We start from the raw sequence: 13,297 nt of genomic DNA on the forward strand, positions 1-13,297 counted from the left end.
CAATGACATTCATTTCCCTTTTCAAATTTTCTAACCTACTTGCCCAATTAAGGGATCTAACATACCATGCTCTGATCCATAGAATGATAAGTTTCTTCTCTCCTGAAGACAACACCCTCCTGAGCAGTTCCTACCTGGAGGTCTGAATGGGGGACTATTTTACCTTCAGAATATTTTACCCAAGAGGACGCCATCATTCAACCATACATTATAGATGCATGTCCTTGGGAAAAATTATGGCTGTAGTTTCCGATTGCTTTCAGCCGTTCACAGTACCAGCACAAGTTGGCCATTTTGGTTGATACTACAAGGCCAGATCAGTCAATCATACAGACTGTTGTCCCTGCAACTACTGAAAAGACTGCTGCCCCTCTTCAGAAACCACATGTTTGTCTGACCACTCAATAGATAACCCTCCATTGTGATTGTGCTTGCGGTATGGCTGTCTGTATCGCTGAGGTACGCAAGCCACCACGATGACGGCAAGGTCCATGGTTCGTGAGGGGGATCTGAATCTTATACACTGTTCAAAAATATTTAACCTGTTGCTAGTATCTGAAATTTGTTTTTGCTTATATGCAGTTCTGTTCAGTGGATTCTTAATTTGTTTTAGATCCATATTTACTTCACTGAACTATCTATTTACCTCATTCCCTACTGAATCATGTTGCTTACCTTTTAAATTCAAGATAATTGTCTTTGATTGTGAGTTGTTTTGGTTTGATCAGTTTCTCATGACCAGAGTTCAGTCATGTGGAATTTTTTGAAGGTCGCTGTATTCCCTGTTGACGGTAGAAATTATTTATTTCACAATTGAAATGCCTGCTTAAGGCCATTTACAAGTGGTTCTGCAAAATATTTTGCTTCAGCACATGTCAGTCCTTAAAGTACACAGACATGTATACATGTCATTGTCAAGAAATAAGCCTTTTCACTATAGAAAAACAGTAACATCAAATGAGTGTGAAGCTCTGCACATTTTGAAGTGATGTAAATTACATGAACTGTTACCCCTGTTAACATCCGTCTCATAAATAGCTGCAAGTCAAGGTTCCAATACATTTTACATATAAATAATGTGTTAGAACACTGACACAAACATATAGTGTGTGTTAGAACATTGATTTGTAGCAATTTATGTGAAGGATGTTAACATTGGTAACAGTTTGCATAATTTCCATCATTTCGTGATGTACAGAGCTACACACTGGTTTGATGTTATTGTGTTTCTACAGTGAAAAATCTTTTTTCTTTTTAGAATGACATATATACATGTCAGAGGACTTTAAAGTCTGGCATGCTCAAGCAAAGTCTTTGGCAGTGTCACTTGAAAATGGCCTTAGACAGAAACTGCAGTTGTAAAATAAATAATTTCTACGGTCAACGATGAATATGATGTCCTTTAAAACATTTTTCCTTCTATTCCAGCCTCTTCTTGAAGTGACTCTGCAATATTTTCCTCTAACTTATTGGCTTGTTGGTCTACCTTTGGATTAGTTGTATCTAATTTGACATCTAAGTTAACATTGTTATGATCTATCTCTGTTTTCAGGTCACTACCTAACTGTTCCCTTTAGTGCTTCGGTCAGAAATAGCTCATAAAATTTCCTCCATTTTTTGTGTTAATACTGGCATGCAATTTAGACAATGTTATGTGCAAAGCTCTTCCCTAATTCATGAGAGTTACTGACAGTTGCCTAGAAAATCACTGCTTCAAACAAAAATCCTTCCCCTTGCAACATAGACAGTATCACACAAGACAGAAAAATAAAAAAAATCATAAAATGTTCTGTTGTCTATATCGTTTACCTCTATCTTCTGAGCTTTCTACTGTGTTGTATTGTAGACTGTACTGTGCCTCCATCACTCTGAGTAAGGTGGTAAAGTAGCTGTTCAGTGATCTGGAAATTGCTGCATGGTTCTGGTCATCCAATCCAGGCAGTCACTATCTGTCTAAACAATTGGCCATCTTATCTATTATTTATTTGGTTACCAAGGGCAACACTACATTTGAATATTAATTCATTGTGAAAACCCACTTTTTCTTCATCTTTGATTGGATTGGAAGTGGATTTGTTTGGACTACAGGAGTCGACAGCATTTGGGTGTTCAGGCAGATTTTGTATGGGTCATTCATAGGGAACATTGTGAGGCCGAGGACTTGGAGCAGCTGTGGATGGTGTAGGAATTCATCAGAATGTGTTACAGATTGAATAGGCAGCGGAATACAACATGGGGAAATGAGGTTAGGACTTCAAGTAAAATACCTCTCATCTTAGATTAAAGCAAAAGGTAGTCAAAGCCCTTGTGGATGATGAGGTTGAACTTTTCATACCTCAGTGTTGTTGTGTTTTAAGGGGAGTATTGGTTTGTAGTGGTGTCAGATTTAGTGGTGTCACAGAAGAAATGGCATATAAAATCAGTTATTGAATCATCTGGATGGAATATTGCCTGTGTGTAATGGCTCTGGCAAGGTTATTGGCGTATTTCAAAAGCCCTTGCTTCCCACTGCAGATGTGACACTGTTGTGGATGCTGCAACCATGGAAACATCCATATCCATGGTCTTGCTGCTATATAACTCTACATCTCCTAACATTGTCGTGACACTGCTCCTTCATAATCAGTTTGACAAATCAGTGTAATGCACAGCTCTTCTCCTTTGAAGAATCAATCTGCAAACAAATCTGCGCAACTAATATAGGCATTTCCATGGCATCATGCTATTCCAACACGTTAATAGGTTATCTAAATGAATCTTCTCTATCTGTTCAATGCGTAAATGTCCTTCGCACATTTCAGATCCATTGATGACATCTACGTAGTTCAGATTGATGTCAGAGACATCATTTTCTCTTTCCTCCTGCATGTAGATACCTGCTCCTGGATCCATTTCACCTGGTGCTTATCACACCATTGATCTACATTCTACGACGGTTGAATGAAAAGTAATGCCTCCACCTTCGTTAATTGGGTTTGGATGAGAATATTTTAATAAATCAAACACAGAAGTAATCCTTACAATGTGATCTTTAATTAACAATATTCACTTTTCCACATAATCACCAGCCAATTAGATGAATTTCTGCCTATGATGAAAAAGTTTTCTGAAGCCGTCACGGAAGAAGCCGACACTCTGTTTCCACAACCACAGCCTCACAGTTCTCTCAACATCTTCATCAGAAGCATAATGATATCCCTGCAAATCGTCTTTCATTATCAGGAACAGGTGAAAGTCAGATGGTGCTAAATCTGGACTGTATGGAGGGTGCCGTATGATGGTGAAATTCAGTCTCTGAAGTTCTGCTCTGGTGGCACGTGAAATGTGTGGCTTGGCATTGCCATGCTGCAGGAAAACATTTCCCTTTTCCTTTCGGACCCTTGTTAACCATCATTTCAGAGTTTGCAGCATTGTGATGTAACACTCTGAGTTTATTGTTGTTCCACAATCAAGGAAATTAAGATGGATAACACCATCTGCATTCCAGGACACTGTGGCCGTAATTTTTCCAGCTGAGGGCTGCGTCTTGAATTTATTTTTCAGGGGTGAGTGTTTGCGTCGATATTTCATAGACTGACATTTCATCTATGGGTCATAATGGTGTACCCACGTTTCGTCTCCTGTCACAGTTGAATGGAGAAAGGCATCACCTTCATTCTCGAAACGAAAGAGGAGTTCCTGGTGAATTTCAAGTCTGTGCGCTTTCATTTCAGGTGTCAGCATCCGGGGTACCCATCGTACACAGATCTTCAGATAACCAAGCAAAGCAATAATGTGACCCATACGTCCTTGTGCTTGCAGTTTCTCTCTGAGTGATCCGGCCATCGTCCTGAATCAATCTGTCTACATTTTGCTTGTGAAACTCGGTGTTTGCTGTCAGAGGATGTCCAACTCTTTGTTTGCCATGCAGGTCATATGTTCCCGCCTCAACATCTTTAAACTTACTCACCCAACAATGCACAGTACTCACATCAACACAATCGCCATAAACTGCTTTCATCCTCTGATGAAGCTCCTTTGGGGTGACACCTTCTGCTGTCAAGAATTCAATGAGTGCACATTGCTTAAATCGCATTGACTGACTGACTGCACAGGGTTCCATACTTTACACAGTAACAACACAATCATTCAGTGCTAACGCTTCCCGCCAACTGGAGCTATCGAGAAGAGGCTGTGGAACAAGCCAGTACCTGCCACATACCAATGCTGTCAACTGTTGAAGAGTTATGAAGGTGGAGGCATTACTTTTTGGTCAACCCTCATAGTTCTCAAATGCTTCCATGAAAAATCTCTGTTCATATCAAATATACTAACCACAAATGTCATCAGTTTCACATCAAAAAGACCCTCTCTTGTTGCCTTAGCCTCTATGGACATCACTCCTGCAGCGGGAATCAGTAACTATCTGTATATGCTGATAACCTTGCCAGAGCCTTTATAGGCAGCTGATCCAGAAGCAAATTTTCCACACCATTCCTTCTTGCAACACTAATAAGTCGCCAGCTTGGCAGATCACACTTCAGTCAGGCCTCTCCTAATCATCCAATGTTGGTTGGGCCTTGAAAAACTCCACATCATTATTTTCCAGCTGTCTGACTACCTCTTGCTATCATCACCACCCAAACTAGAATTACTTTGCCCACTTGACGTGCACAGAATTGTAGTCCACACATTTGTTGCCCCTGCTTTTAACCCTCCATCCTACAGATTGTGCTCACGTGGACTAACAAGGTACATGATACATATGTGCACCCACCCACACATTCTGTTGCAGTAAAGTCACAGGCATTTCTTACTGCAACATGTGAAAACAGCCACATCTTATACCAGCTATGCTGCGATTACAGGTCTGTGTTCCCTGCAGGTATGACAGAGAATCAGCTATCTAGTCACATAAATGCCCATGCCAAACAGTGACTAAATGCATACTTTATCACAGAGTTACTGAACAGGCTGTATTCGACAACATCATATCCTTTAACATCTGCTGCAGACCCCTAACAGAGCTCTTCAGTCTTTATTCAAAGTAATCAGATAATAATCTTTTGAGTTGGTAGGGAGTCACAATTTCTTGTTTTGTATCAGATGGGAGCTTGTTGCAGCAGAATACAGAGTTCCAGTTTGCGCCAAAACAGAGACAGTCTGAAAAAAATCATTTTAATTTCTTGTACTGTTGTTGTAAATGATAGATATTGTTTGCTATAAATGCTGTTAAGACTTAAAATGTTTGAAGAAATTGAAATATCTTGAATAAACATGTATCTTTACTTGTTGTACCCTCTTACTTAAAATATTAGTTCTCGGTTCTGATTTAACAGATTTCATGTACATATATGGTTTTAAAAACATTTATTAGAATTGTGCTAAAAGTGTCCTTAGTGAACCTGTTGTAATAAATGTTTTCAGTACGCCTATAAAAATATTTCCCACAAAACTTTATGCACCTTTCCCTTCATCTCCAATGGTTCTAGTAGATTTTTTTGGTGAATGTCATTTGATGCACTGATATACTATGTTCAGCTTAAGAAAATATCTGCAGTTACATCTTTTCTTCAGTCATAGGAAAGAGGAAGCCACAAGATTTCATATCAAGTAAATGGGGTGGGTAGTATTTGTGAATTTTTAGTCTGCAAAATAGTGGCTGGTATTACTGCTAGTCTTGCATTTATGGTCAACTGAATCTACCAATACTGCATGTTGAATTTTGTCTCATAGTGTAATGATGATGTGTCATATGACATCATACCTACACTGAGTATTTCTTTTGCATTTGTGTTAGTTTTTGGAATGTAGGATGTTGTGACGGACTGATCTGTAGTGTAGCTCAAGGTCGACTGTTTGGTTAAGAGTTGACGAAGGGGTATTGAACATGCATTTGTGGTTTGTTGTTATGCGAAAGGACATAAATATAATTTCACTTGAGGTGCTTCAAAGTCCAAAAGACGTGACTTGATGTAAGCAGCATGCTACTTACAGTTCAGCACTCAGTGTGTAGAAATTGCCTAGAGGACAAGTAGACAGTTACAATGACAATGAGGTATCCCTTTTGTTCTCACAGCGGTGACGTCTCTTAATCTTGCTGTGTGGGCTCCTCATGAGGAAGCACTAAGCATCAGATGGTATTTGATTTTGGGTTAATATTGTCTCTCACCAGTCAAGACATAATTTTTTTTGTGAAATATCCTCTGCTGAACTTTTTGTCTAAGTATCAATACCAGTGAACCTGTTTTGTTCTGTGCTGCTGCCTTAATGAATGTCACACCTCAGGAACATCTCCTGGAGAGATCTAAATACTCATGTGCAGCTGCTTATGCTGGAGTCTTTCTGGTATGTGTGAAACTCTTGGCCTCTACAGTTGCTATTTTTGGGTTTCCTGAACTATTTTTTTCTCACAGGATCAGTATTTCTTCTTCACCTCACTTCTGCTGCAAGACATCCATAGCATGGGTTGTCTTTATATGAACCCTTCCTCTCTCACACAAAATCAATTTCTGACTGGGTCCCTGAAGGGAATATTGTCTCTAAGAATTTATTTTATTTGTATCTAATGCAGATGAGTTGAGTTAAAGTAACTTAAGTGTCTAGTGAGACTTTTATAGATAGATCATCATCTAAGAACTATCACATACAGTTTTCATTCCACTTGGGAGTGGCAGAGGAGAAGTCACTATTAAAAGCTCATTGGCTTTAAGTTAGTTAACACTGATGTAAGCTGAAAAACAATATTAGAGTGTCAGGTGTTTTGTTGCTGATCGTGTGCGTAAACAATATTGAGAAATTTTATCTATCTATGTGCAATATTTTACATTTCCTTTTTGTAGTATCAGTTGCTAATGATTATACTGAATACGAATTTTTCAGTAATATTCTCCTAATTTTGCAACATTTTTTATTGCAGATTGTATTTGAAAGCACTGCTACTCAGCTGTGATACATAACAAAGTGGTATTGCCCTGTGGCCAAGGCACTGGCTTTGCATTGGTGCACTGATACTTGTTGAAGTACATCTGAGACAACATTGGATATTTTGTATTTCGATACTGGGCCTGATCTTCCTCAATGTTTCAGACAAGTGTAGAGGCTGGGTGTGCTGCTCATTGGGAGCTCCAGTGTTAGGCAGGTGATATACCCTTTTAAGTAAATAATGAGCAGGTCCACTCTGATTGTATGGGCCTTGTCCGGGATGTGGAAGAGGCTCTGTCAATGGTGATTAAACATGATGCACGCACCCAGCTTCAAATGATCACTCATATCACCACAAGTGATACTTTCTGTTAGGGTTCAGAGGCAATACTCAGTTTTTGCAAGTGGCTAGCTGCTTTGGTGAAGACAGCTAGCCTTTCTCAGATTCTCTGGAGAGGCTGGTGATCATTTGCTTATGATGTGGTATCCTCCTCATATACTAACAGGCATAGAGTCTAAGAAATAGCCAGCCACATACATCTGCTCTTTATTAGAGTTGACTTATCATCAATTGTAAACACTTAATTCTGAAGATGATCATTTTTATTGTCAAAAAACTAGTCATCAGGCATTTTGTCACACAACTGAGACTGTAAAGACAAACTTTGCTTAAAATACACATAGTTGTGCCATCCCTCACTATGAAATATCATCAGTCATCATATGTCTTCTCTGTTCTTTTGTTATGATTTTTTGTTCTTTAACAGCTTGTGTGTGTGTGTGTGTGTGTGTGTGTGTGTGTGTGTGTGTGTGTGTGTTTGTTTGTTAATGTCTTGAGTTTAGATATGTAGGTGTGCACTTAAAAATTAAATAATTCTATATTAATATGGTAACAAAAGTACTGGCAGAGTGGATTATATGTATTGAAGTCTGCTACATTGTACCTTATTAAGTGTATCAATATTTTTATGATGTATAATTTTTTTTGTAGGTTGGACAATTGTATCTGAGGTGCTGGGAGTGATACCTGGCACAGTGCACACATGTGCTAATATACTGAAGGAAAATAACCTGCTTGCTATTTCACCAGGCGGTGTGTATGAAGCACAGTTTGGAGATTCATACTACAGACTAATGTGGAAGAAAAGACTCGGTTTTGCAAAAGTTGCACTTGAAGCCAAAGCGGTAAATATGTGTATATCTGTGTGTGTTTGTAACTGTACTACTGACATCATACTTAGTTAATTAAAGGTCATCAGATGAGAGTGCACCACTTACCAGAAATAGGTAGTGTCTTCCATTTTCCTTAACATTCTTTCTCAGTGGTAAATAAGGTATGCACACCTATTGTTGTACATTGTTTCATTATTTGCATTGAATGTTACATAGATCCAGACTGAATAAACCATTGTGAATATAGAATACATATTTTACTCAAGAGTTAACATGCTTAGATGTAGCAGCCATTTAACAGCACATTAGTAAAGTAGTCTTCAAATATATGAGACAAATAAAAATTAATACAAGAATTGTCATAAACATGTAATTCTACACATCCTAATTCTTAGTCTATGATTGTAACCGTCCAGAACAGAAAAGTGTGTACATTCTCCTGATTCTGTTTCTGCACTTAAGGTTCCCAGGTCTTGATTCTTGGTTGAAATGAGGCTTTCAGAACTTGAATATTGCTTAGAATGTACATTAAGGGATGCTCTTCATTCATGCATGCATATCTCTTACCATCCTCAGTTTCCAAATGATTCTGTTACTAAAAGTCAGTGTCAATTGCCATAAACCAAATAACACATACTAACTGGATATATGAAAGTAATGCTCTTAGTTATGAGTTGATGAGTACTAGTCAGTATTAGTTAAGATATTTTACAGAAGTAGCCTGCAGTAGTTGCTAGTGTCAATGCATAACTTTACTTACACCACTCCTCAGAGGGCCATTTTCTTTGATGGTATTTATGGAACATGATGTATGTATGTATGTATGTACGTATGTATGTATGTATGCATGCATGCATGGATACATACATACATACTGGTTCGCCACTGGTTCCCTTCTTTTCCCTGCTACAGCAGAATGTGCTGCTTATATAAAATGAATTCTATAGGTCAGTAAAGATTTGACACTTTATTTATATACTTCAATATATTGACATACTTTGACATGTATAAACAACAAATAATTATGTATAGTGTTAGGGTAACACACAATTTTTTCTGAATACTTCATTCATCAATAATAGTTCATCAGAAATGCCCAGATTATGATTTAATGGAAATGTTATTAAAAATATCTGACTAAATTTGCATCATTTCAGTTTTGTGTAACTTTTGGCAGTCATTTTAAGTTCTTTTCAGGCATGTTAAAACACTTTATAGCCCAGTTTTTGTCACTGCAATAGTACTTTGCACATATTTGTATAGACATGAGGTGCCATTATACCGAGACAGTGAATCATAAAGTTTTATGGGTGAATAAATGCTGACTAAAAACATAGTTTTATGACTTTAGAACCTTTGCTATGTGTTCACTACATCAGTTAAAACTACATTTGTGTCAGACTGTATATTATGTGCATAAATACAGCAACTTTGAACCTGTGGATGTCAGTAACGGATAATGATATTGATAAAAGGCTCTAAGTTCCCCAAGAATGTCATCTTAAGAACATGTGGGAAAAATTATGATATGCTTTGAATAGAAATTATAGAAGTGAAGTGGACAGCTCCACAATTGGTATTTTCATTCAGGAAGCGCCCCATGAAGAAGTGGTTTCTTTATAGCCTCAGTTGCCTGGGCTGGAGGAAGTGTGTAATGTTTAAAGTTTGAACCTGTACTTAGGGACAGCTACAATGTGTTTATTCTTCTGGTAGGTATACGTATGGTCGCTAGGCCAGGGGCTATCCAAACACTTGACCCCTTATCTCTCTGACAGATGTAATGCAAGATATGACCCCCTGAAAAATCACATTTTCATGCATGGCATTTTGGAACATATTGGTATCAAGCACTATCGTGCTCAGACCATTGTGAAAAGGCAATACTACTTGGTTTTTAAGTTGTTGTTGTTGTTGTTGCTGCTGCTGCTGAAAAGCCACCAATACGAGAACTAATGGCTCTCATTGCTCAGTGTGAAACAAACAATGCTGCCATTGGTCTAAGGAGGGATGGAAGGTTTTATATGAGCTGCAATACGTGATGTGGCACCCCAGAGGGTGTCTTAAGAAGCTAGTAGATGCCTGTCAAACTTTATTAACTTTGAGTATGTTGTGGATGAAGTGAAATTTGCAGAAAGTGATGTGATAGTCTATGGTACCTTTTCCATGTATGGATCAAGATAGATAGGTTTGGGTAGCAAAATTAATGAAATAGGAAGTAACTAGGTCATGTGCCAAATTGTTTGGCTCATTTGTGCAGCTAAATTCGGGAAAAATGAAAGAGTGTTCCAGGTATGGTGTGCTTCAATCCTTGGGGACAGATTTCCACTAAAGTTAAACATTTATCATTAGGGACAGGAAAAAATAGTTTTAATTTGTGGCAAAATTCAGTGTTATTTTTGGCCAAATTCGATGTTACTTTTTGTCAAATATGTTGTTACTTTTTTTGGCAGATTCATTGTTATTTTTACCAACATATTTGTAATTTCTGCTGTGACATCGTGTCTTTTTTGCCTTATTCGATGTCTGTATTTATTTATTTATTGCCAAATCAGGTTTTATTTAAAGTCCAATTAAGTGTTACTTTTTACCAAATTAGTTGTCTTATAATCAAATTTCGAGTTATCTTTCGAAATTCAGTGATGTTTTATTGCCTTTTTGGTACTGTTTTTTTGCCATTTTCGGTGCTGTTTTTTGCCAAATTCGGTGCAGATTCTTGCCTAATTTGGTACTGTTTTTTTCCAAAATTGGTGATGATGATTGTGAAATAACTTTTTTTCTTTTTCTTTTCTTTACTTTCTAGATTTGGTGTTGATCCTCTTCAGATTCCATGATTGTTGCCAAATTCAGTGTTTTTTTTGTGAAATTTTTTGCCAAATTTGGTATTTTTTCCCCACATTATTTCTTGCCAAACTCGTTTTTTTGTGAAATTCAGTGTTTTCTCAAATTACATGTTGTTTTCAAGAATTCGGTGTTGTTTTTGACAAATTTGCTCTTTTGCCCGATTCGGTGCTCTTTTGCCCGATTCGGTGCTCTTTTGCCCGATTCGGTGCTCTTTTGCCCGATTCGGTGCTCTTTTGCCCAATTCGGTGCTCTTTTGCCCGATTCGATGTTGCTTCCAACAAATTCTGTGTTGTTTCTTCTACAAATATGTTTTTTTTTAATTTTTTTGTGGTTTGCCAATTTAAATGTGAAATGAACCTCCTGAACTATCATTTTAAGATTATGCACAAACCTCAACCTCGAGGAGATTAGAAGACAAAATGCTATTTCAACATTCAATAACCAGCAATTACAAAAATTAAGAAATTACTATCTTCAGATTTTCAACATTTTCAACAGGAAGATTAAAATTTTGTGATATCTTGTAAAAATCACCAATTTTGCATTTTTTGCTAAAAGCTGTTATTTTTGTATTGTTGTTTTCGCAAAAATTTGCTTGTCCCTACAAACAATAGTAGCAAAAAGTGATCCTGTGCAGTAGCATGTACAGGTCTGTCAAGTTTGATGTGAAGGGGAAGAAAGGGTTAGGATGTGGGAGACAGTATGGAGTGGCTCAAAAGAGAACTAGTACACATTGAGGCCAGTGTAGTTGTAAGAACGGAGAGCATGCAATTCAGAGGAGCAGGTACTGAAGGCAGGTCAAGTTTGTGATTAGCTACAGTTTGGCAGTGACCAGCATGTAGAGAACAGGTTATTTATCATACAAACATAAAAACTTCCAGGTATTAACAGGATAGCTGATATAAAACCTGATTGCCTTTGCACTGCCTTTGACCAGACAGGAAATGCCTATGACTGGAATGGAATAGATAGTGGTGTATGATGTATGATACAGGCTTGCACATTGGTCATCCATGGAGAATGACCTACCGTATTTACTCGAATCTAAGCCGCACTCGAATCTAAGCCACACCTGGAAAATGAGACTCAAAATCGAGGAAAAAAAAATTTCCCGAATCTAAGCCGCTCCTGAAATTTGAGACTCAAAATTCAAGGTGAGAGAAAAGTTTTCGACCACCCCTCCAAACCGAAACAAAGTCGGTCCGTTGTAACATGAAACACAACTGAGGTTGAATGGATGAATACACAGCTACCACGACAACCGGCTGCAAGCCCGAAATCTTTTTGAATACAGGTACAGTAGTTTGGGTCGAGTCGTAAGTTTAACACTTAAGCTTTACCAAGTAGCCATTGCCATGTGTCAGGCGCTCTGCCCATATTTATACGGGTACCCTTCCTTTTTCACGTGCTTCATCTGGTTTGAATCGATTGCTTATTTTGCTAAGATCTGATAAGTGTCGTTCTCTTTGTTATAGGTGTTTGTCACTTTAAGCTGAAAACGCATTATTGTACTGTGTCGTGCATTGTTTGTCGCATTCTGATACTGAGTGCTCATGACCTGTCGCCTCTCACAGCATTGCTTGTTTTTGTGCATGGTACCGTGGCTTACAATAAAAAAGAAAAAGAAAAGGAACAATTATCTCATAAGTGAAACAATGGCAAAAGACTGCTATTTGTTGTTACTTACACTGTTGCTTTCTTTGATAATGATCAACAAGAACCAAATAATAGACTGTAGATGATGTTCTGAACGAGAGTTTAGCGAAAATTTTTCTCCGTTTGAAAATCTTTGCAGACGCTTCTTTAGTACATTACATTCTGCACAGAAATTAGTCATCTTAAATTTAAAAATCTTGTTAGTTACCGTTCTTCATTTCTGAATGTGTCGCTATTCAGCATAAGAATAATATGAACATAAACATGACATGATATTTATATTCTTCCGCGTTTGCTGTTGTCTCACTCTAGTTTCATAGTTCATTAGGCAGACAGGATTTAAATGAGATAGTAGCAAACATGAAAGAATACATGGCCATAATGTTTACATTTTTCTACATTTTTTTTTTTAATTTATTTACTGACACAGAGGTTTTGGCGCCAGTATTTATCTTTGTGCCTGCAAAGTATGCCTACATATATTCGATGGCAGAAGTTAGTCGTGGCGGCACCCACCAACATTTTTCAGAATTTCCGCTTACTTTGCAGGCGGTTTTTTGGATTACAAAAACCGGAAAAAAAGTGCGGCTTAGATTCGAGTAAATACGGTATTGGGTACAACATTGGAACGGTAGTGGCTAGGGGATGGACTTAGGGTGTTGCATATGGTGAGAGTGATTGAATACCACTTCGGAGGAAAGGATATCCCTCATCTTGGGACAGA

At 37.8% G+C, this 13,297-nt stretch overlaps 1 protein-coding gene across 2 annotated transcripts in view; it reads left to right on the top strand.

Annotated features, from left to right (window-relative positions):
• Window positions 1-13,297, top strand: part of LOC126416256 (transmembrane protein 68) — a 127,531-nt gene that overhangs the window by 107,056 nt on the left and 7,178 nt on the right. For both annotated transcript variants that reach the window (XM_050083884.1, XM_050083885.1), the window contains one exon: window positions 7,895-8,088. In XM_050083884.1, the coding sequence (XP_049939841.1) occupies window positions 7,895-8,088 (194 nt within the window). The remainder of the gene's footprint in view (window positions 1-7,894; window positions 8,089-13,297) is intronic.

Source organism: Schistocerca serialis, chromosome 8 (assembly GCF_023864345.2).
Source record: "Schistocerca serialis cubense isolate TAMUIC-IGC-003099 chromosome 8, iqSchSeri2.2, whole genome shotgun sequence".
Classification (NCBI taxonomy): Eukaryota; Metazoa; Arthropoda; class Insecta; order Orthoptera; family Acrididae; genus Schistocerca; species Schistocerca serialis.